This window comes from Opisthorchis viverrini, assembly GCF_000715545.1.
Source record: "Opisthorchis viverrini unplaced genomic scaffold opera_v5_4, whole genome shotgun sequence".
NCBI lineage: Eukaryota > Metazoa > Platyhelminthes > Trematoda > Opisthorchiida > Opisthorchiidae > Opisthorchis > Opisthorchis viverrini.
Window position 1 is genome coordinate 4,124,012 of NW_008751660.1, and position 24,699 is coordinate 4,148,710.

The 24,699-nt window shown below is 42.4% G+C and overlaps 1 protein-coding gene across 1 annotated transcript in view; it reads right to left on the reverse strand.

Moving 5' to 3' along the window:
- Window positions 1-24,699, reverse strand: part of T265_00466 (hypothetical protein) — a gene marked incomplete at both ends in the record, with an annotated part of 178,917 nt that overhangs the window by 114,987 nt on the left and 39,231 nt on the right. The window contains 10 exons of the mRNA XM_009164239.1: window positions 5,917-6,160; window positions 7,918-8,081; window positions 11,871-12,209; window positions 13,532-13,596; window positions 15,373-15,467; window positions 15,676-16,068; window positions 17,341-17,442; window positions 21,377-21,526; window positions 21,975-22,115; window positions 23,105-23,336. Coding sequence (XP_009162503.1) covers window positions 5,917-6,160; window positions 7,918-8,081; window positions 11,871-12,209; window positions 13,532-13,596; window positions 15,373-15,467; window positions 15,676-16,068; window positions 17,341-17,442; window positions 21,377-21,526; window positions 21,975-22,115; window positions 23,105-23,336 — 1,925 coding nt within the window. The remainder of the gene's footprint in view (window positions 1-5,916; window positions 6,161-7,917; window positions 8,082-11,870; window positions 12,210-13,531; window positions 13,597-15,372; window positions 15,468-15,675; window positions 16,069-17,340; window positions 17,443-21,376; window positions 21,527-21,974; window positions 22,116-23,104; window positions 23,337-24,699) is intronic.

The following is a 24,699-nucleotide window of genomic DNA, read 5'->3' on the forward strand; positions in this document are numbered from 1 at the left end:
GATGAGGAAAAAGAGAAACAGAAAAATATTTATACCACGTTGCCAGGATCATTAATTTCATTTATTATAACAGAATAGCGAGAGTATTTTAGTATGGATAATAAGTGATCAGCACCTGAGACTATAAAACCTAATGAGCTGTGGGTTGTCTGTATATTATCGCGAATCGTTGATGACTTTTGGAGAATAAGTGACAATAATCAGAGTATCCTGATGGTGAGTGGTGGTCAATTCGTGACGGCAAATGTGCTCCACAATGCTTTTCAGGAAGTCATCAGCCACGGCACGATTAAACCCCAGACCTTGGTCTCACATTCTAGTAGGCACAGTCTCCGAATGCGAGGACTACGTCCATTTACTGAGTCCCTCGGCGGACAAAAAATCGAAAAGAACAGTAGTTGGTTTCATTCGATATCGTGACCAGAGGTGCTCATGAAAGTCTCAAACGGTGACCTGACTAGAGCAACTTATTTTTTAATACTCGGTTGAAGGTATTACTGACGAGAGGCATTGTGAAGCTCTCGAACGAGCAATGCACATCTACAATTCGATGTACCAGTAGAAAGAAATGTCGGCTGGAATTTCAGAAAAATATTTATCTGATAAGCTCCGAGCAGGACGAACTCGATAGTAGGCAGGTGGCGAGTTTTCACTGACCTTAGAAGCTGACTCGTCTTCAGAGTGGTCAAAATGTAAATGGACTACTTAGTTGACGGATTTGGGAAAGAGTTGTTAATGAACACCTTACTAGTCATCCATTTGGTTGTCTACTCTCTCTCATCAAACGTTTGGCCTTTACTAACCAGATGTGAGAACGTTACAGCCTAACACATGTGGAGGCAATCTGATTTCACAGAAAAGTTTATATTGGTCGTTATGGAAGAGGTTAGTTAACAGGTTTGCTCTGTTCGGGTAACGACAGATCTCTACTCGAGGCAAACTTGGAGAGTGTAACGAGTCTTCATTCTCAGTAAACTGATGTTCGCTGGAAGTTTTTTATGCAGGCAGGAAGACAGGAAATGTAGTGAGCAGATTTCATTCTTCTCGGTCCCGTCAACTCTTAGATGATCCGCCCGGGCTGACGGTAGATAGTAACAGCCACCCACGACTTTCAACTACGGTACCAGTGTCAGAGCTACAACACAACAATTCATATAACGACCTTATCCAAAGTACCTCCGAAAGATTAGAGAAAGAGTGATATTACTCGGTTCTCTGACCATAGATGTTCAGGTGAATTAGGGTTTTTCGGGGTTCACACGACTTTTTTTGTTACCAAAGAGCTGGTTTAGATGGTTTAAGGTGATCCTTATGTCAGTAGGGGCGTGCCGGGTAAAAATATATCCAACACAGGTATCCAGTATTTGAAAACGCGGAATTCAGTTTCGACCAACTGGCTTTAAAGCTCGGAATAGATAGTTTTAGACTGACTTATTGTCTGCATCTTGAAGTACTGTGCGAATGTTGTTTTACCAATGAAAATGCAAAATACACTGTTGTTGATTTTTACTGGACGTGTTTCTTAGCTCATGACACAAACCCAGCGTCTATGTAGATGCACACACTTGGACTAGAGTAGGAAGCATACTGAGCGAATTTTTCAAGACTAGCTGAAGGTTACAGGTAAACAGACCCTTGTGTATACCTTTGGGTCATCCGATATAAGGGTCGTCTTATGGTCTCAATAAATTTGAACAATGATGCCTATTTCTTACGGGTATCGAGAATGGATTCAGAGTGCAAAGACACTGTGGGCGCAAGGAACTTCGTTGCTTCGTGTCGTTTTATTCAATGTTGTAAGACCAGAGCACAATCATTGCTTGTGCAGATACCACGACTAGTAAGGCGGTCAACAAACTCACTGCGAAGTTCCAGAGAAACACAAGAGCATGGAAAATCGCGAAAAATAATTTTGCATGGTGAAGCTGCAAAACGCCTTTTAAAGCATGGGACTACCTCCAATACTCTGTTTAGAGTTCAAAAAAATCTTGGAAAATTAAAATGCTGCGGTCCGCCTAATTCAAAACAACGAATCTCTATCCAGACGTGAATCTGATGTCTAGATTCATGACATATTTGGGTGTGCATTCTATGGTGAAATCGACAACAAAGTTGAACGAAAAGGAGAGAGGACAACCCTGACGTATTTCACCAGTTTTGAAGATGGTTTTGGACAGTTTACTGTACACTCTAAGGAGATGAAAGATGTGAGAATTGATGGTACTAGAAATTTTTTCCAGAAATATCAAGGGTAGCCCACACATGACCAAGATTATGCAGAAGTCAGAATTCAGTCGGAGATTCGTTTGATATGCATTGCTAATAACTCCTAAAAGATACAAAACAGCTGTACATTGCTACTCGGTTTTCCGTCATAGAGTGCATTCATTTTTAGGACGGAATGTAGATCGAACGTGTTTAGAAGATCCAGTCAAGCTTTCAAACCAAAAGCGCTTTTAAAAGTCCAGGAGAGCTGTGTTTGTTGGTCGGCTGTATGCGTGACGCTGCTGAAGTACCTGCTCCAGTGTTAAGTTATTATCAGTGCAGCTCATTGAAGGCCGAAATCCTGATCAGTACTTTTGGACTTGCGTCTTACACACCACAGTTAGGTATCGTAATATAAGGGAGGTCAGCAGACCTGAGAATTATGGGCTCACGTTTGAAACAGCTGCTATGAGCATCATTTTTGAGCACGGGCTCGATCTCCGACTGGCTGCAATGCTTTTCAACATGTTTCTGTTCTCAAATGGGCACGAACAATCTGGTCAGGACAGAACACAAAGACCCTTTCCATCGTTGGACAATGCTGGGGAAAGCTCATCTGGGTTTAAGGCAGAAAAGCATGCTAATACTTCAGTAACTGATGCGGAGATATCTAAATTCACAGACCATTGCTCCAAACGAGTGGGTCGTATAGAGGAAGAAGGTCAACTAAACAGTTGTTGAAAATCTCTCTCCATGATTTGGACGCCGGTCCTTGTTGTAGGTTATACTAACACTATTATCATCGATTGACTCATATGGAAAACAACTTTAAGTTCTTAACCAACTACACTCATTGACATACCAGGTTGTTTTGCATAGGATACCCAACTGAATTTCCCGTTTGTGATGTTATTCTTGGTTCTTCAGTTGGGTCTCCCGAGAAAAGAAAATTGATATGCAAATGGCTGGGACTCAGGGACTACGCCTGATGAGCCCCGAGAAGGTTGGAACTGGTCGTTGGCTGTCAAGGAGTTTTCAGCAATCTTATGTTCAGTCTGGTACGTCTATACGACTTTGGGTTCTGTTTGCGGATCAGGTGGAACAACACCTTAACCACACGGGCCTCTTCAGCTATTGTACTTTCCGGTTCCACCACATTTCTCCGTCCACACGCGTGCTTCGTTCGTACTGTCGTCTGATTGGTTGTCTGATTAAAACCCGAAGGAATATTGTCTCGGACCATGGAGTGATAGAAACTGTTCTGAGATCCAGTGGTTTTCGTGTACGCGCTCGGAACCACAGATGTCATCTGTGATCGTAGTTACCTTATCACAGTCATGTTCAATATCCTCCTAGGAGGTCGCCTGTAGTGCACTGCTAAGTAAATTTTGACATGATTCATCAGTTTGTGGCTCGCAAGATTGTTCTGCTATCAAATGAGGGACTCATTTCCTGGGTTCGACGAGGAAAGTTTATAATAATCTACATGGTACAAGGGCTTGACCTGGTTCAACCTGTATCCCAACATGGTTGGTAGCTGATGGTCCCGTTCCATTCGATCCCAAGGTTGCTCAGTAGCAAGGGAAAGCTTGATATGGCAAATGTGCTTAGTGCATCTAAACTATTGTTTCTGGGCGAAGTTGTAAAAGACATTCACAATTCCCATTGGGTTTTTCATACAGACTAAGCATAGAACAAAAGTGTTCCTCTGATGAACAAAGGCGTTGAAATCTCATGCTATTTCTGGCTGTATCTGAACGATTTGTGGCTAACAAGAGTGTGGTAGGTTTAACTAACTAAATAAATAAGAGCCACATTTGGTGCACAAATAGTGACAACAAAGCAAAAACTTTCTGTATTTTGAACTACGAGAGAATCCATGGAAGTGGAAAGTCTACCGCTACAGGGTAGACCGATTATAGCTTTATGAACACTAGTAAAGCCCTCTGCAATGCCACTCCAAGTTTGCAGTCGATAGCGTCCAAGTTGAGAGAGTGCTGTAAACTCGACTATTGTACGCGGGCCTTGTATACACGTTTCTGGAGGTTTCTGAGGGTCAGAAAACGCCAGTCAACAACGTGCTTAGAGTACGTTCTGTCTCTGCATCAGTGCCTAGTGCCCGAAAAAAAGACTGACCGACAAGGAACACAACATCTTTATTGCTAAGACGCGAGTGCATGCAAGTACAACGAACTTGCGCCGTATTTTTAAGGGCACTATTTGACCTTGATCGAAGGCTGTATTATGCTATATTCTTAATTGCACTGTTTGACCTGAATCCAAGGCTGTTTAGAGCTATATTTTGAAGGGCACTACCTGGCCTTTATCCAAGGCTGTCGGATCGGCGTTTGGTAGAGTTTTGAGGTCTCAGTAGACTTCAAGTATTCTGGGATAATCTTCAGGACTCTGATCTTCCTGACTAGGAGTTGGTTGACTGAGCTGCCTAACAGCTCGCACACTGAGGGTTGCAATAAAGACAGGAGAACGAGGCCTGAATAGCGGTGGCGTATCGGTGGATGTGTGTAGCGGCAGACGATTAGCGACTTCCGTACATGCTTGACTGACATGCGTACAGCTGGAATCTACAGAAGAATGATTATTAAGTGGGACAGAGAGAGTTAAGAGATAACAATGAACAAAAAAGTTATCAGTAGTCACTTTCTTTCACGACCTCTTGTGTGGAGCGAAAAAAATACCCGTCGAATTTCGTTGTGTGACGGCCAATGTGGCATGAAGGAAAGCTCATGACTGTGCGTGGTTGAGGCACTGCCAAGCCCTAGACAGGAGGACAAACAGAGCCCTCAACCAGAGCCTCTGACTCAAAATTCTGACGGAACGCAGCAGTGGTTGGCCCAGGGATATCGGAGTAGCCCATATTTTAAGGAACGAATTGCCACATTTCATCCCATCTCTGACATGGGAGCCAGAAGACCATCATGCGTATATCTGTCGGTCAACATAGTATGGAAGATTGTGGTTGTTGGCTGGCCGTTCTCCAGAACCGTCGAGTGAGCAACGGTACGTAGACTGTCTCACTTTGATAATCTCCAGTCTGATCGCGACGACATGCCACCGCACTCCTAAGTCGGTGGTGTTCCGATCACAAAAGAACATGTAACGCTCTAATTACATTTGACGTAAAATATATCCTTACACAACTCACGATGGAGAGGAAATACACAGTTTCCAACAATTTCCTTGCAACGAAATCACTGTGAGCCCGAGGGGTCCCCCAGACTTACGGATCCACTAAGAATACTTCCACTTACACGGAGGATTTAAAGAGTATATGGTTCTCCTAGATTCTTGGAATCAGCAATTTCCATACACCTAACGTCTGTACCCAGTGCAACCAGATGAACATGCGGTTTTTTATCCTTCTGGCATGATAATGCCACCACCTTTCCGTAATTTATTACAACAAGGAATTCAGCACTAACACAGCCTGTGTCTCCATCGCCATAGGCAAGTTTAGTAGTGGAGGTTAGTGACTTTCTTCATGAGAGAATAATATGTGGAGGTTTTTTGCCACAGTAAGTACTGTATTGTTTAACATTAATGGATTAAGCTGAATAAAAGCTCTGCCGGACTATATAAGAGTGCTAAGATAGCGAGAGCTTTAAGCTACTTATAAAACTGCCGTGTCCATCACTGTAACCTGTTTCTAGTCTGACACATAAAGCCTTCATGTAATGAGAAGCTAACTCTAACCTCGGTCTTTAGCGGATTCGATCACATTCGGTCTTCCAATTGGTGTCCAAAATGGGTTGCTGGCTGGATTCTTCCCGACAAGGTATCCTTGAACATCTTCGGGTTGAGCTTCGAGTTGCGCATGTGGAACATGCAGTAGAAATTGAGCATCACCTGTGAAGAGATCCATTCTCTCTAGTTTTGTTACAATCTGACTGCCATTCGGACTAAGCCAAACAAGCTGATGATTTTCCAGATCAGCTGGCTGAAACAACAATGAATGGAGGGAAGTTGTGAAAGGTAATCCTAACATCATTAGAGAGATTCTATTCTTCATCAGTACACGTGTTTACAGAATCGTTGAAACCAATAGGCAGTGAACGAAGTAAAGTTAGAAATCAACCAGTTAAAGCTACCAGATGATATGTCATTTTAGAAGATACGTAGTCGCAGTGGCGCATCAGGACAGCAGGAGAAATGTGGCGAAATTGAGTGTTTTATTTGCAATAGAAACCTCGTCTTCAGCTACTTGGGTATTCGACTGTTGCGATGCGTTTTTCATTTTGAATCCTGGATGGTTTTGTTCAATTTGTTTGCACGAACATTGTGCTCTGAGTACTCTGTAATTAACTGGGAAATATCATGACGGAAAATTTAGCTCGTGTTTACCCTGATCGAATCACAGCTGCACAGGCTGTACTAGCAAGACTGATTATTCTGTTATCGGTGCTTGATACGTCAGTCTTGTACTTTCATAGACCCTCAGTGCATATATATATATATATATATATATATATATATATATATATATATACGGATCTGACACTGAGGTGCAAATATCCACTCCAAATCAATCTCTGCGATTGGATTAACTAAATTTGGCTTACATTCGTCATGTTTAATGCTCATTGGCCTTATCATATAGACTGTATTCTGTCATAAACGGAAATCTGACAGGCCTTCTTTAGTCTGGTACCTCTCATGGGCATCGAATCCAGTGGATTATTCGAAGCCTAAGGTTTACTCCATTGCGGTACCCGTGGCCTCCCACAATATTACACACTAGGACAAAATGAATGGTAGTCACACACGGCTAGCCACCCAGGTTGAGCTCGAAGAGGGTACTCAACAACTTCTGTTAATAACTTGACGTAATTATTTATGTTTCCCCATTCCTCAGACTAATTCATCACCCTTCCGATGACTGCTCAAGTTTCAAGGCTAAACTATTCTATTTTATACAAAGCTAACTCTGCATTAACTCTTTTCCCGACTCGATTTACTCACATTCATTTCTGGATTTGCTGTTGAACATTTTGTCCCACTTTGAACTGCACAAGATATTTCCCGATTAATTTGTCCGATAGCACCCTGCCTTTCCTGTACCGTCCTGTGTTGCTAACTGAGCAAGGTTCAATCTAGCCATAAGCTTTCCTTTGATTCTGCTCATTATTTGCTGTTACTTTCTTATAGAACCACGATCTACGCATCTATACTGTCTAATTCAATATATTGTTTGCTGGAAGTACTGAAAATCGCAGGTGAAGTTCGTAGAATTCGGTCTGTCGCACTTATTACTGACTCTCCGTCGTTGAATTAGACTACACGTTACTTGTCAGATAGGACACCTAGATCGTGCGTTTCGGGTAATTAACCAATTACTAGTCTTGAAACAACGGCCTTCACAGAAAATCGCACAACTTCCATGAGTGTTTTGACACAAATAGCTTACCGATGATAAATGAAGCTGCTCGTTGTTGCTTGCGGAGACACAGAAATGAAATAATGCTGTTGTTAGTTCAAGATCTCTTTTCATTACAGTGCTCAAAAAGCGGCCCCCCCTCAGAGTGATTACATTAAGGTCACCATAAGGCACACAAAACAAAATCATTGGTAATACATTACAACATTAGCTTTTGCTGAAACTATAGTACACGATACCACGGGAGTCACTTCCATTCATCAGAGTACATGAGGAACATTCCGAGTAACTGCTGAAACCTGGAAGAAAGCTCAACTTACATCTCTCATTTTTATTATGGCACGTGTAACACTGTCATCCGTGGGGTCACTTTCTAGCGTATAACTGACGGCACTTGGGACCTTCGCCCCCGGAGGAACTGAAATCCAAAATTTACTATCCAGCGGATCTTCCGCGTCCGCAATGGCCGGTGGCATCGGCTCACCTGTCATAGAAAGTGCAAGAGGGTAAAAATTGAAGGTTTTGAAGACGAGACACGTAATATTTATTACAAAACATATTCACTTGATCTCATTAAACGCTTCATTGTTATTGGTACTAAGCACTGGTGCATGGGCATAGAATGCAGAAGAGACTGGATGCAAAAATGGAACACACTGGCTGTTTTCGCAGAAGGATTCTGAATACTAGTAAAAGTAGGATGGGAGAAATAGCAAAACGAAACGCACATATGACAGACTGAAATGAGTCATAAAATGGAGTGGTTTTTGCAAACGTTGAAGATGCAGGACTGTCCGTTCCATGGTTTATATTGCTGAAGGGCGAGTCTCCTTCACTTTGCCTACGCAGTCGATCTGCTGGTTTCCAGCTCTGAAAATATTGGGTGTGCTTTTCAATTGTTCCATTTACTGTCATTTTACATGGATACTTGTACTGCTTCGGTCATTTTGGAGGACAGTTAGCTAACCTTCATTCAGTCTACTTTAGTATGCACCCATGATTCCCTCTGTCATTCAGGATCGGACAACTAGCACTTATCTTGGGAGTTATAACAGTTGCATTAGCTCTCTTGTTGTGACCAGTGATAGGAAAATTCGTGGCTGATTTGGAGGGGAGCTAACACCTACTACCCCAATTTAGAGGTGAGGGCAAGAATTCTTGTGGGACTTCTCTCCATTAGGCTATTACCGTATCATACATACAACCTGTATCTCGTTCCTGACTTGTGCGTATTGAACGCTCGTTCGGTGAAGTTTAGACTGAATGTTCATATCTTGTTCTCATCATTGTTCACTGATTCAGTTAACATGTCAGTTCACTAGTCAGTCTGCTCTATAACAGACAACTAATTCAAACACTCAAGAAACGAGAAACAATGGTTCAACAATCCGATGAGGAGTCAATTTATTACATTTTCTTCTCATAAAGAAAAAGTCTCGCCGACATGACGTTCACTTTTCAAGGTGATAATTAAGTGAAGATATAGGCTCCATATTAGGTGCTTGATCGGTTCAAATTCCGTTTTAGGTAGATGTACGTAGCACCTCCCGTGCTATATCATTGACGAATTCTTCTACAGTGATTAGCGAATACCTCAGCTCACGAATATCTTTGAAAGTTTGTAATCATGACGCACTAGTGTGGTGGTCTTGAAGCGCTTGAAGTATTCCTCGACAGATCGTCTTCAATCCAGGTTTGCTGGTCTGAAGAATACCACGAACAGTGAATGAAAAATGAGCTCATTATTATCTGTATTTCACTCTTTATTTGCAAGTGTATCCCGGAAGAAGAGCGAACACCATCAAAGTAGTGTAGAGTGGGGACAAAAGTAAGTCTACTTTCGTGCGCCACATAGGATTCGGTGGACAAAAACCAAGACTGAAGTGATTTAATATTGAGGGTCCAATGTGAGGTTTTGTGCTACTTTCATTTCTTCTAAGTTAACAGCTGTTCTTGCAGACTGGTAATCGATCTGTTCGGTCAAACTATATCCGGTGTCCGTCCCTCAAATTTACACCAGTCCGGCTGAGCAGTACTTCTGCTGTGCTACTGCTGAGTGTCTTTACCGCTGAGTCGTATTACTAGAAATTCCAAAGCACGCAATCGTCTTTGTCCTACTCTGGGACAGGAAGCACATGGTGACAACGCTGAATGACTATAATCCAGGTTAACTTGTTCATCTTCATACTAGCTAACGGGATTTCAACACATATCCGATACTGTCATCGTAAGGCACCCTTAGTGGCACGCTGAAAGTGTGGAACTCCGCTTTGTACAATGCATGAAGCAATAGGGCAATTGAAGTAGACTGAATTCTGTCCCCTCACAGAAGCTGAGAGTGGTTAGAATGTTTTATTTTGAAACCGACTGATTCTTTCTTACAACTCGGAAAAATTTGGCACCATCCTGGCACAGGATCACTGGCTTGTGGTTTTAGAATCTGCCCTCTAGTAAAGACCGTGTAAGACCAGTGCGACTGGTCCGAATTGGATAAATGAAAGCAGTCAATTGATCACGGTGCAGTGGAATATTCCACATCTACGCTTCTGTATTTTCCTCGATACGATTTTTGGCCAACCAGTTCCGGGAAGTCGTTCATTTGGATTTGAAAAATAAATTTGTCTTGACCGGAGAGAAATCCGCTCAAAGCTTGATTAAGCAAACTGACTCATTTTTGTTCTTTTTGCAGATATGAATGTAAATTGTTAAATTATTGTCGAAGTATGTCTTGAAATTTCGATGAACTACTAACTTTGAAGGCATAATGCAGCCTGATGTCTTTTGATCATATCCATGTAGCAGTAAGTTTTGAATAATTGTTTTCAATAACACTAAGAATTTTATCATCTTCCTGGGAAAGCTGCAACAACAGACTCCATTTTGAACAAAACTTAGCAGGACTACACGACTTTTTATACATTTGAGAGGTTTTAATGCGGCTCAAATGCGTCTGTCTAAATTGTAAGCGCCGGAGATTCACAGTGCACTTTCAAAGAACATGCGATTGAGGAAACGAGTAGATTTATTTGTTTTTATTTGATGGTGCAGTAGTTGAAACAACGCCTGTTTTCTGTCATTTTCTCCTAATTTAAAATATGAGTTTCAATTATTTTTGAGATATGCGCAGAAGTCTGACTTCTCCATTCTTGATGTGCTAGTGCGAACCCAGTTGCTACTGAAATGACTTGCGAAGTATTCGGTGTCGAATACCAAAAAGGAGGCTGTAATCTTTCGGGTCAAAGTGTCCCTTACAAGTTATCATCTTTACGTCTGATGGTAATCGGTTCACGATCAAGGGACTGTTGTGTTGAAAATTTTAGCTATTCCCGGTGAACCTCAGTTAATAAATCACCTCTCCGATGAGAGGGGAGTAGGTTATTCGAGTTCATCTTCAGTTACATCCTTTAACGGGGGAACCTGTGTTTCGCATTAGTGACACACTACTAGTAGTTTTATCCGAGCATTGTTTTTGTGTGAGTGATTCCTAGGAATAAAGCGCAGATGAGTACTGTATTGGCCGATCAACGACAAGGTATATTCGAATGTTTATCAGCTCAACTACTGAATACAAGAATAGTAATTGCGAAGAACCGTCTCCAATTTCCCAATTTATCATCGTCACGGGAATTCTGTCGATTTTCATTATCTAACAGGAATAGCCTGAGACGAAGCTCCCAGTGGACTAAGAGGACTGAATCGTCGCTGGCTCGTGTTCTATTCCACTCAAAAGTACTCTCTATCTCTTGAAGAGCTTCAGGTAGCCACCTCTACTGGATACTATTTATTAGTCGACCTACTACCAGGAGAGAATAAATTCTGCCCATTTAAGTCTCCTATGGAGGGATACTCTATGGTGGTAACCGAAGTGGTCCGTATACATTTTTGATTGGCCCGCTTATTTCACCATATTGCGTATTAGATAGGGCACAACCAATAAAAAAGAGAGCATTCACCAAATGAACAACAGGCCGAAAACTCAAGTAGGTTTTTAGCTGGCAAGTCACTCATCTAAACTTCGATTTTTGGAAGCTGCATTTAAGAAATGTTGAATCAGTTAAAAACGAGATAATTTACTTTCCATCATGCAAGGTAGACAAAAAATTTCATTTACTTCATGGTGTACATTTTATGCTATAACAGAACCTGTGTTATAATCCACTAACTAATCTAAATCTATGATAATCTCCAACGTATTTTTAAACTTTTGGATCGATGCACGCTTTCTATCATAACCTGTGACAAAGAAGAAAACTTATGGGTAAGCTGCACACACCTGGTTCACGAACAATGAGATAGGTTGGCAGTTCCGCCATTGTACCGATCACGGTGGCTCTACACATATACTCTCCTTCGTCCTGCTTGTTTGCACTTTCTATTTCGAATGTTGCTTTGGAACGATGTAATTCCGCATCGGATGCCATTGCTCTTGTTGCTAGAGAAGGGGTATGGATGATACGCCTACGTGAATCATTTGCTGTCCGAGTAGATGAAACCGGCGGTATCCATTCATGCACCCCGATTCCGCCACGATAAGACGTGGACTCGCAGACCAGACGAACAGGATCGCCTTCTTTCACAACAATCACTCTTTGTTTGGTATCGATCGTCAGACCTGGGAACGGAAAAGAAACAGTGAATGCCGATCAGCAGTGAACGTCAGTTGTGCATATCTATACAATTGAACTAGTAGGAACTGACGACGCTTTCGGTGTCGTGTGGATTATGTGAAGAAATCAAAATTTCAATCGGTAGATTTGCTTGCCAAGATGTGTACATGTGTGACCGTTCTGTATGCACTCAGTGTGGGTTCCTTCTAAACGGGTTTCTGCGAGTGCTATGTTTCCATACTTTATTACACTCTTGTAACATTTCAATCACAAATTTTTGATGTGCAGACTATACTTTTTGGGTAGACGAAAATGTTTGCATTCAGAGGGTTCTTCGTAAATACTCCACTACTCATTGGAACAAATGACACCATCCATTCTAAAATATTTGCTTTAGTCAATTCTTCTATCCATTTCATCGAGCGCACTCCCGTAACCTGTAGATAACTTTTTCATTTTGTATTATAAGAGAGTTAGGCAGGGCGAACGACTGACTGACTTTCATTCTACAAGAAGGACTTCTCTCGAGTGAAGCAACACTCGGATCACAAAGCACGTCGGGCTTTATTCATTTCGTACACACCAAGCTACCTTCAACTATAACAACCAAGTCTTTTATAGAATGGCCCCAGAATACAGTACATTCATGTGTATTTAAACCTGATAATGGTCCTAATATGTCGACTTGTTGAGTGTCAGTCGGGGCGAACTCATCATCAGCTGAGTTGGGTGAAAACCAGCGACAGGTTCCACTGAATATGCGAGTCATATCCGAAGGAAACCAATAAACTGAACTGAAGTGAACTGACAGTGCCTGAACAAGAACAACAGGAAAGCGAAAGCACCATATGCAACATAAACAATACAGCTAACCCCAAACACACTAACTATCTGGAGAAAACTGCATTCACCCAGAAGACAAAGTGTGGCTTTAACCGGAGCTTTGTTTCATGCTTCAAGCACATTCATGTTTCAGTAACGCAACAACTTTTTGATTTGCCAGTCACTTCCACTGGAGTTTTTTATCAGTCAACTGCACCGACTTTGTTGGAAGTTTTGAACCGTCTCGGCTAAGTGTAAACGAACGTGGCACCGGTTTCTTTCTGTTTGCATAACCTACTAAATATAAAAGAGATCCATGCGGACAACCAGAAGACAGTATGTACCAAATTCAGATGAATGGTAAGGTATATTGATTAGTACAATTTCAGCTGTGAAAAGTTTAGGCTAAGATATTTCCTCCGCATATAAATGAGGTAGTTCAACGTTGTTTTCAAGAGTAAACAATAGAATCATAGAGAACGTGGGGAGAAAAGTGAAAACTCACCAAGCTGACATGAATCGAATCTTTCGCCTGTGTAAACGTTATACTTGAATTGACCTGACGGACACCTGTATACAAAATACACATCATAGTTTGAAGTCCAAATTTAAAAAGTATATTGTCCCAAAAAACAAGTGGTAACTTATCAGGACGACATCCGGTTGAAAAAGATTGTCAACAATTGATTCTACGCTTATGCCGCTCGAAGAATTCACATTAGCATACCGAGTGAAATACCTTTTGCCCTTGAAGTATTATTACCTAGCCAGAAGTCCTCAGGATTCCCTCAGAGTAGGATAAGTCGAGTATTCCCAAAGAGTTCACTGCAGCGCTCACTTATGTGTATGACCAGATGAACCTCAGGCTTGTGATAAGGCTGGATCAAACTCATCGTCGTCATGCTTGGCGCCATTGTTTTTGGGGCCGTGAAATGATCACCACCTTTTAGTCCCTATTTATTGCGCACAAAAATATATGTATTGAGGACACGCTTTTCCCTCAGGTAGTAAACGAAGTAATTTCAGATTTCACAGAGAAATTTACCTACAATAATTTTTACGGACGGGAAATAGTCTTGTTGGTACTAAGATGGTTAGCGTATTTATCTTATCAAAAAATCAAGCTATTTGTAAAACGTTTGCGTCCGTGTGTAGTTCGCATATATTTTGCAGCTTACAGGTAAAGCGGACAGTTGCATTAATGCAAGCGAATAGTCATCACCTTCACCTGCTGATGATCGACACAAACAAGACAAGTTACTGGGTCGTCCTTCGGGGCGTCGGGTTCACCTTTTAAATCACACAAGCGCGAATGTGTTCAACAGTTCAGACGTGAAAATTCAGACGCGTCCAGTGGAGTAGTGGTGACAATCTCCTAGAATGTCATATGTGCAAAGTGTAAACCCCTGCACAGGCTGATGAGCTCTAAAAACAGCGAAAATCGAGTCCAGTGCTTCCCACTTTAGTGTGGGCTCACCAGAATGATTGCGCCAGGACAGAAAAAACGACCGTTCAAACGAGAGTGGTATGAGCATGTACCATTGTTAACCCTAAGACGAGGCAGTGCTATTTCCCAGGTTCACTTTATACTGCTTGGCTTAGCAGAGCGACACCGGTACCTCGTAATTCCAGGAGTGTTTCTTTTCAGCAGCGGTTGAGAGACAGTCGGAAAGTCCAGGCCATTGTTATAAGCCATTGTGGTGAAAACTAACCAACTGTAATTATTTTCTAATGCATAGGTCGCTGACAGTAAAGTACAAGGTTGTAAATGTGGTTACATTCATGGGGAAGTAGTTCATAACGGGGTTTTATAAACTAAGCGGTTTTACGTTTGCCAGCACTGAACTGTAGGTGGTGTTATTCCCCATGTCCACCTTCCAGATGCTGTCACTCCCTCAGGTTATTCAAGACCCTAGTTGTTCCACTTTTTGACGCATTATCTCTTCACGCACTCGTAGTCTTTGTTTATTCATTTCTCTGTGTATTCCGTTGAAAAAACCTGACCTTTGTTCACCTAAACGTTGAACGGTATCATTTTAGACTTGCAGTAAGATCATGTAAGTATTATGAGGCGAAATGTATGGCCTGTTTACGCCGCCTTTTACGACGATTCTTCAGGAAACAGCCGATATTATTATGCTAGGTAACAACGGTTAAATTTAGATTGCATTGATTTGATTTCTTAGGTATCTTCCCAAGTGATTCTTCTGAGTTATTTTCGAAGATACTTAGGTTGATACTGGAAAAGATTGATGGATTGGATTACTAAATACATGCAAAAAGCACACTCAAATCGTGACCCCTGTAAGTCATACAGTTACTAGTTTTCGCACCATCGCAACTTACGCGTCAAATTTAGATCCAAGCATAGTACTGCAAACGAAATCTGGCCCGTACGGGTTCATCCTAATCACCGTATGCAAACTTGTATCTTTGCAGCCCTGCAAATTGAATGAAGAACAGTGTTAAGTAAAAATATTTTGAACTTGGGGGACAAAATACTACGGGGTTTTCGGCCAGATTTCGGAACAAATTTTCCCTGAAACCATTAGACCGGTAAATCAAACTAACCAATAGTACTCTTCAGGAGGTAGAGACCAAATGAAGAGCTAACTATCACGAGCGCCAGGGTGTTTATTCATGAATTACCTCGCAACTTGGAGACAATTGACGTTCATCTGGCGAAGAAGGCATTGGACAGTCGCAAACCTCTACGGGCGCTTGCGGGAGAGTATTGGGATCAACGCCGCCCGGCGCTGGACGTCGGTTCACTGACTGAGCGAGTTGAATAGATAGGCCAGATATTTTCATTCCAGCGAGACCCTTACTTAGACCGCTGCTTGTAACTATAGAGATAGATGATGTGGTTGCCAGCACACGAAGCAACTGCGCTCTGGTTAGCCCTTGAAACTGACCATGTCCTTCAATAGGAGTGCCCAATTTCCAGCCTCCAGGCCACCAGTTTTCGTCAAATTGAACCTCGTACGTCTGAAGGGCTTTGTTATATACAGCCTGAGTCCAAACGCGTCCATATCGCTCAGACTAGAGTAGAAATGGAAAATGTGAACGTTGGAGTTAGATGCTCATGGATGACCACGGTAGTCGGAATGCCCTGTGTACAAATCTTTTACCAATTTCTGAATTTTTATGTTCGCCTGATCCCGCGTCTTCTCCGTAATGAAAACAGACCTGTTAATTACTCAGTAGAAGTATGGGACACGAGTATCTGTTCAGCGCTGAATGCAGTCCTGTGAACTGGGAAATAAGGTACCTGCCGCTGCGATCCGAACACCTAAGAATCTCGTCCGGAAAACGTCTCATTGCTGTAACATGTAGTATTAAGTACAGTCCTGTGAACTGGGAAATAAGGTACCTATCGCTGCGATCCGAACATCTAAGAATCTCGTCCGGAAAATGTCTCATTGCTGTAACATGCAGTATTAAGTGTCCGGCAACTCTGCGCAACCTCTTTCTCATGCCAGTGAACTCCGACAGAAGGTAGTCCTGGTAAAATTTTCAACTGCAGTGAACTTTGATATAGGTGCATCGTTTCTGTTGCTCACTAGGTTTAAGTTGTTCGAAAAGAGGATCACTACGTCTAACCACTTCCACTCATCCACGCTAGACAGAGTATCCCTCACGGTATCAAGAGCTCAAATGTTCGGAAACGACCAGTGATTGGGCAGGCTGATGTTGATCTGCTTGCCTGCCTCTGGCAACTGGCTGTCACCACTTGGGCAGACCATCAGTGGGGGCTTCGATGGTGATGCTTCCCCGATTGGTGACGAAACGTTTTCAAACTGCTTACCAAGCTCGGCGAACAGATCAACAGCCATTTAATCGAAAGCATCCGACCAACAAATATTCCAATGGGCAATGAACGAACTCATCACTTATCACTTCTCCGAATTCCGGTTTGTTTGTTTGTAGGCTGTCTAATACATTGAATAGTCCAGGCGCGCATAATTCTTCCCAAACGGCAAAGGATTTCCATACATGAAAAGAAACCTATCGGTATTATCACTCAGTCGCTAATTTTTTTCAGTGACGATAATAAAAGTACCAGGTGTCATCGAATTTAATTTGATCAAACTCACTACCCGAATCGCATTTTTGAATACTCATGGATCACCTTGTTTTGCATGTTCCGGTGTCCTTGTTGTTTTTAGTCCTATTAGCGACTTGTTTATTACGTTTACCGTGTTTTGAAAGAAAATTTCAACAGGTTTGATGTCCAACAATTTATGACACACGAAAAACTTGCGGTGTCAGTACATCATTTTGATGGTGAAAGTTCAAGGATCAACAACTCACCTCAAGCTCGACCACCACTCTGGCTTCCTCCGCTTTCAATTTACTTAAGTCGAAGTTGACTGCATCCAATCGGAAAAACATTTGTCCACCATACAAATAGCGCTGAAAAAACGCAAGAAATGAAAAACTTTTGTTCATTAGGACGCAGGGGTAGAGGACGTATTACGAGATCGCGTAGGAAATTTCACTTCAAACAGCGTTAACTGACGAACAAAAGTGCAAATGAATGTCAAAATTAATTGGATGATGGTTCGTTCAGTCTGTTCAGTTCCACCCGATTTCGCCCACTGGGATTTTATTTATATCTTATACGTCAGTGAACTAAATGCTATCTTCATCAAGCAGCAAACCATTCAAAACAAGGCCTCGTGAATTCAGGGTTTCTGATTCGCCAGAAAATTTTAAATCACGCAACTGTACACCCAACCTCAAGCTGTACATTTAGAAGTTTATTGGTCTGTGTCTCCAGACTAGATATGCAAAAGATTCCAAGTCAGCTTTCTTATATCCAGGACTTTGTTCTTTCATTCCATATCTATTCCTACTTTTCTTGGCCCTGTTCAGTGGCTATATGTTTCTTGCCCTAACACTTTCTCTAAAGTACATAGCTCCGTAAATTCTAGCAGATTTGGTCAGATAAATGTATTCTGTACAAGAATAAAAATCGCCTTTTCCTGTTCTCGCAGCCAGGACAAAGCTGCGTACCCCCAATCAGTGTACCGAGGAGAATCAGTCTCCAAAGCTTTATTAACCCATGCTACGCAGAAACCGAAATAATTCCTGACCCAACCTTTTTTTGCCTACCTGGAGAAGAATAAGCTGGCTCCAGTAAAGTGCAGCTGTGATGCATGGAGTGACCAGCACCCGTTTCCAAAAGTGAATTTAGCCTATCAAGCCCTGATCATAGTCTGGAAACGAGATAGTTTCAATTCTTACCTGGCGGACGCAGTTTCTACAAGCATTCCTTAATTATCCATCAGCAGAAACTCAGTTATTTCTGGCGAATCGTTTGACACCTAATGCTTATAGAAGAGAATAGTAGCCTGTTGTTCCGGTACTAAGTGTCGGGATAAATTAATGCTGGAGATTGACCGAATGTAAGCCAGCTGGCGTTTGCTACTCCGTACTACAGTTGACCTAAATTGGACGAGGAATTTTCGCATCTGTTTTCGTTATATGTTTAGGTTATGACATGTAAAACTCCAAATTGGCGAGCATACAGTGGGTACTGTAGACAGTGTAAACTCTAGTTTGCCAGTATCCTAGTCCGGTTTTGTGAGGGCGACCTGCAGTAAAAAGGACTCTGTACACTGTTCGTCCAACATGCTTGTTTCATTTTGTGTTCAGTTATGTTCTGTGAGGATAGTCTGAGCACGCATTCTGATAAGGTGTTGAACTGAGAAGTCCAAGTAGATGTAGAATGAAAATAAGAATACCTCTGGGGACGGAAGCGAACCCCTGACCTCCTGCTCTTAGGAAAGGTGCTCTGGTAGGTATGCTTAATCTTCATCATACTTATGTACCTGAACTTTTAAATTGACGCGCCACCGCCAAAATAAAATGATGTCTGTCAGTACCATCGATGAATCACTTGTGTTTCTTCCACCATGGTCAGGACTTTGATATCCTACCGATGTCCAAAGGGTATTGGCCTGAATTGAAAACTGAAGGTCGGCGGTTCGGGTCAGTCATCAGGAGCGTCTTTTCGCTCATGCGAAGTATACATGGACTTCACGTTTCAAAGTTTGACAAATTACATTCTACTTTCTGACACTGATGGCGATTCCCATGTTCGTGCGACCACTAATATCCTTGAAAGTTGTAATGAGGCCTACCCACTGGTGACTTTCATAAACTGAAAACTGGTCCAGGTGTTTCAACCCATCTGTGGATGTCTCGCAGCGACACCATTTTCCTCCATACCCGATGTTGACCGTTAACGTGGCTGTATGGCAGCAACAAACAAAAGTGGTGCCAAACTAAAAGTGCAACCCAGAAAACTGGTCCAGGTGTTTCAACCCATCTGAGAATGTCTCGCAGCGACACCATTTTTTCTCCATACCCGATGTTGACCGTTAACGGGGCTGTATGGCAGCAACAAATAAAAGTGGTGCCACTCTAAAAGTGCAACCCACTTGGTCGCTCCGATGTAGTTGGCCGAGGGCAAAAGAATACCTCTGGGGACGGAAGCGAACCCCTGACCTCCTGCTCTTAGGAAAGGTGCTCTGGTAGGTATGCTTAATCTTCATCATACTTATGTACCTGAACTTTTAAATTGACGCGCCACCGCCAAAATAAAATGATGTCTGTCAGTACCATCGATGAATCACTTGTGTTTCTTCCACCATGGTCAGGACTTTGATATCCTACCGATGTCCAAAGGGTATTGGCCTGAATTGAAAACTGAAGGTCGGCGGTTCGGGTCAGTCATCAGGAGCGTCTTTTCGCTCATGCGAAGTATACATGGACTTCACGTTTCAAAGTTTGACAAATTACATTCTACTTTCTGACACTGATGGCGATTCCCATGTTCGTGCGACCACTAATATCCTTGAAAGTTGTAATGAGGCCTACCCACTGGTGACTTTCATAAACTGAAAACTGGTCCAGGTGTTTCAACCCATCTGAGAATGTCTCGCAGCGACACCATTTTTTCTCCATACCCGATGTTGACCGTTAACGGGGCTGTATGGCAGCAACAAATAAAAGTGGTGCCACTCTAAAAGTGCAACCCACTTGGTCGCTCCGATGTAGTTGGCTCGATGGCAAACTAATGTTACAGAAACCCAAACGTGATGAAGATACTTTGGACGTCCGAAACAATATTTGACTGCTAAATTTATCCGATTTATTGAAGTAAATATGATGGAAAGAGAAAACTCAAGGGAACGAGCTGTTCGTTAAGTCATGCGGAATTCAGCCCAGTTGACTGTGGAAAATTTAAATACTGTGAAAACGGGGACGAGCAGATTTATCGAACTAAACCTGTATTCCTATTATCGGACCGAAAAGTTTGCTTGATCAACGAAAATCGATCTCTTGGCATCCTTATGCGAGGCATCTTCGCACCGGAATTATCATTCAACGGAAAATGAATACAGTGGTGCTCCTCTTAAAGTCAACCTGCACATTATTGTCCGGCATCATTAACCCATTTTCCAAAGCTGCGAGGAATATACTAGTGATATACTGCAGCATTGTGTGAGATGTAGTCATCAGCAAGCACTCTGAATGGGTCCAACTGAGTGTTTACGCCGGTGGCATGTTTTCCAATCCATGGCTAATTCGGAGACGTCATTTTCGGTTGGGTTTGAATATTCGTCACTCAAGCGTATCCACTAAGAAAACTGCAATTTACTTAGGATTAAACCTAAGCCCAAACAAGTCCAGAGGCTAAGCTACAAGCTATGTGCACGTGCAAATAACTCGTGCTATCTGAGTGATCCGCCCTATCGGCTGATCGATATATACATGCGCCTCTGCAGGAGAGACGTAAGACATATGCCGGGGGGCGCTGAACAAACTGCAGTCAGACTTTGCAAAATCAGTCAGTCAGCCCGAAGCTGGCTTGAGTGAGTTCCGTAGCCTGTGCCCCAATCCCAAATCAGGAACAACATGACATAATGATGAAGCCACCTTGCCACCTTGCGAAATTTGTAGTGCATGTGTGAAACAAGATTTCCCACAAAGTCATGACAACGCAAGTACCAAAATTTGGACAGAACAAAGTCACATCGCAATTGCGTAGTGGGTTAGCGTTGTATCGTATTCTGGTTATGTCTCTGTGTTTGGACCATACACGAATTAGTTGCTAAACAAGATGCAACACTAATCTGCTATGTAACGATCGGTCGCAGGACGTTTGCAACCAAAAGGCACAGCTTAACAAAAAGAACACAGCCATCTGCATAGTCTGAGTTCCAAATATTTCTGACATTCCTCAACGTTCCCCACTTTTGTCGGGGAATTTCAGGGTGGTATCTAGTCCCATAAGTGATAAGTAAGAAAGAGAAATGAAATGTTAGCATGAACTCACATATATTGGAATATCGTTGATAGTGGGGGAATCCGCTGGTGGTGGTTTGATCTGTACAGCCAAATGAATTATGCCTCTTTCTAGAACAGGGTTCCGCACGATCAGTTCGGTTGGCGTACGCTCCAGTCTGGGTTGCCCCATCACCTCGTCCTCGACACGTTCCAGGCACCATGAATANCGCCAGCCAGAAGTCGAAAGTCATTCCTGCTGGGTCCTCCTGCAAGTATAAAAATTCGTGGACATTCTTGGTCTATGATAGTCCCTGTTTGATTGTGGAAGGGAATTTTATACGAAGTCCTTCAAGGCGTTTTGTCTGTGGTGAGCTTGGGATAACTATGTGGTTAAAACACGAACCAGAAGGTCCGTGGTTCGAACTCAACCCAGGCATCACGACCGTTCCTGTCTAGGGTTTGGTAACCTGGCTCCGTGCTGCCTCCGGGTAGCGTGGCAACTGGGCATCGAAAGGGTGTTATAGCTGAACGATAGTTGTCAGCGATTAACGAGCTTGATTTCCTTGCCCTTCGTTTGAAACATGTTGCCTGTTTTTGTATTGGCTTTATCATATGCATGCAAATTCCACGAAACTGCTTCAACTCACCATTGTTATGTTCCAGAAGACATGTTCATTTGACAACCGGCACGATGGACTCTGACCAGCACAATAGCATTCAAGGCAAGTATTTTTGTACTTGATGAATCCTGGTTTACATTGGTCGCACCGTGGACCATCATAATTTTCCTGGGAGAGTTCAAACGAACGATAAACATTAAGCATTACAGAAGGTCGGACGCACGGTAGATATATAGAAATGGGTCAGTGAGGGCCAGACATTCAAATTATGGTAGTCTGTGTTACTCGTATGTGATGTTACCTAACGATTGACCTTAGTTTATTATACCATTACAGGCAGACAGGACGTTAAAATCTTGTGCTGTATATGTTCCCTCTTATCCGGCACAACCCGATCAGTTCCAAAACCACTATTGTTACTCGGAATTCTTTAGCAGCTGGATCCATTCCGCAGCTGTTTTCGTAGGCTTATTGTATGCATTCGTGCTATTTAATTGATTTTATTGCACAGGAGTGTTGAAAACCGCTTCCGATCCGGAGGTTTTGTGATTTCCGGAATAGATGCTCGTTTTGGAGCTATACCCTTTTTTGAGATTCTTCTCAGAGGACGGTCTCCTAGAGAGCTTCAAAACCTTCAGCCTTTCCAAGCATTAGCGTTGCAGGATGTTTGCAAGTGCAGCTGGTGAGAATGAGTTTAAGAAATACGGCCCTGATTACGTCATATTGGATTCATTTATTGCCCGGTATATGATGCCTTCCTATTGATGGTCAGACACTCAGGCTTTCGTCAACCGTCTCACTAGTTCCGTCATTAGACGAAAAGTTTTGTAGATAACCTTCATCCAGCAGTCATAGTCATATATGTATCAAACGGTGCTTTAACGAAATGTCATGTGGTTCTACCCTGTCAAATCGAATATTTCCGCGGCGCCATATTTGTATTCACCTGTCGCGGATTGACCAGTGGATAGTGAGATGGCAAGGAATAGCTCTCGTTACACCGATAAATTTCTGATGCTTTTATTCATTTCGACGCTCCAATTTTTTGAGGACAGCAAAGTGACGTCCTTGGTGTGGATCTGAAACATGTGATCCACGTTTGAGTTCAAATAAAAGAATTGATGGTAATTTTATACAAAAAATGAACGCTCACTCACCTTACACACACAATCCCCATTGTCTAAAACAGACTGAGTCCCTTCTGTATTGCATTCCAGTCGCTCCGGTTGTTCTTCACACTTTGCCTCTGGAGGAGGTGGGATTCCCTGTTCTTCAGCCAAAGCGCATTGGTCACAATCCGGGTCAACCAGTTTGCCATCTTCGCGAACTTCGCATTTGCAGAGATAGTGTTGCTCTGGAAGTGTACTCCCAGCGCATTCTTTCACAACGCTGACGTGAAAATGCAACGGGCATTGAGGAATGGTAAAAATACTAGACAAGTTTTGAAATCCTACAAAAGTCGATTAAGCAGTGAATGAACGCCAGGTTTTTAGGAATACTAAATGACGCTTTGTGATGGAAATACGGAAGTCGTTGTGAATGACAGAATTACAAAATACCTGGGGTAGGATGTGCTGAATAATGCTTCGCCTTCCAACCAGTAATAAAACATCACCATTGTTTTAAAAGGCCAACAATGCTGGTCTTTCAGGACTGGGAAGGTATGTACTCCGGCGAATATACGGTGCGACAACAACCACGTGAAAGAAAAGGGGGCAAAAATCCCAACCCGATCAGGTTCACAGAATCCCTCCCCCTTACACAACTATAATAGCACTACTCATCCACACAAACGGACAAAATGTGTAAGCGACTTTTAAGAGAAATTTTCACGTGGATCAACCTGGAAGAACTGGACTATAAGTTGAACGTAAATCCATGTTGGTTCCCCATCATTTTTAACACTTGTTGATCCAACCTAACAAACAAAATCCCTTAGCAGTCACCTAACACAGATGTAACTTGACGTACCTGATTGACTGCCGTTTCGGCTTAAATCTTGACAAACTTCGTAATCTAGTCGCTTGGCCTGACGACGCCTTTGTGTCAAAAGCGAAATGTTGAAGAGCAATAAATCTACCGATTTTTTCCCGAACCATTTCGAAAAAGCGTAGCTAGTCCTGCACACAGTGACGTGATACGTGTGTGGTCACACTAATGGAATATGCCTACAAAGAGTCCTAGGGACTGAACCTAACGCTCATAGAGGTTCGCGGTCCACTGACTAGAGTTCTACGCGTCCGCTATGCTATGGTATGTGTGGGTACAACTAAAACGGCCTGATCACTACGTTAGATTGACTAAATGAAGGAATGATGGGTAGATGGCTGAACTGTGGGGCAGAGCTTCCGCAGAATTTATCGGTACATGTGTAAAAACAATAACGTTTGGTGTCAACTGACGAAAAATATCGCACACTCATGCATACTGATTTTTCACCGAGTATGCAGTGATTTTTATGGTGTTTCTCGTCCTATAAGTAAGCAACATCGAATTTTGGGGACTGCATGATTATATAAATAAAACTGTTTAAAATACTTTCAGTCCTCTGCTTGTTCTTGGCTGAAAAGATGCTAATAGAGTTCCGCAAACTATGCCTCAGTGACCTTGTGAGTAGTGTGCTTTGATATTTTCAACATCGTGACAACTGAAGTAAGTGGTGGCCCTTCTGTAGCACATTCAGTTTGGGAATATCATCAACTAGAAATTGAAGCGAATCTGTCTTTAAAACGAAGTTCGTTTGCGAATGAGT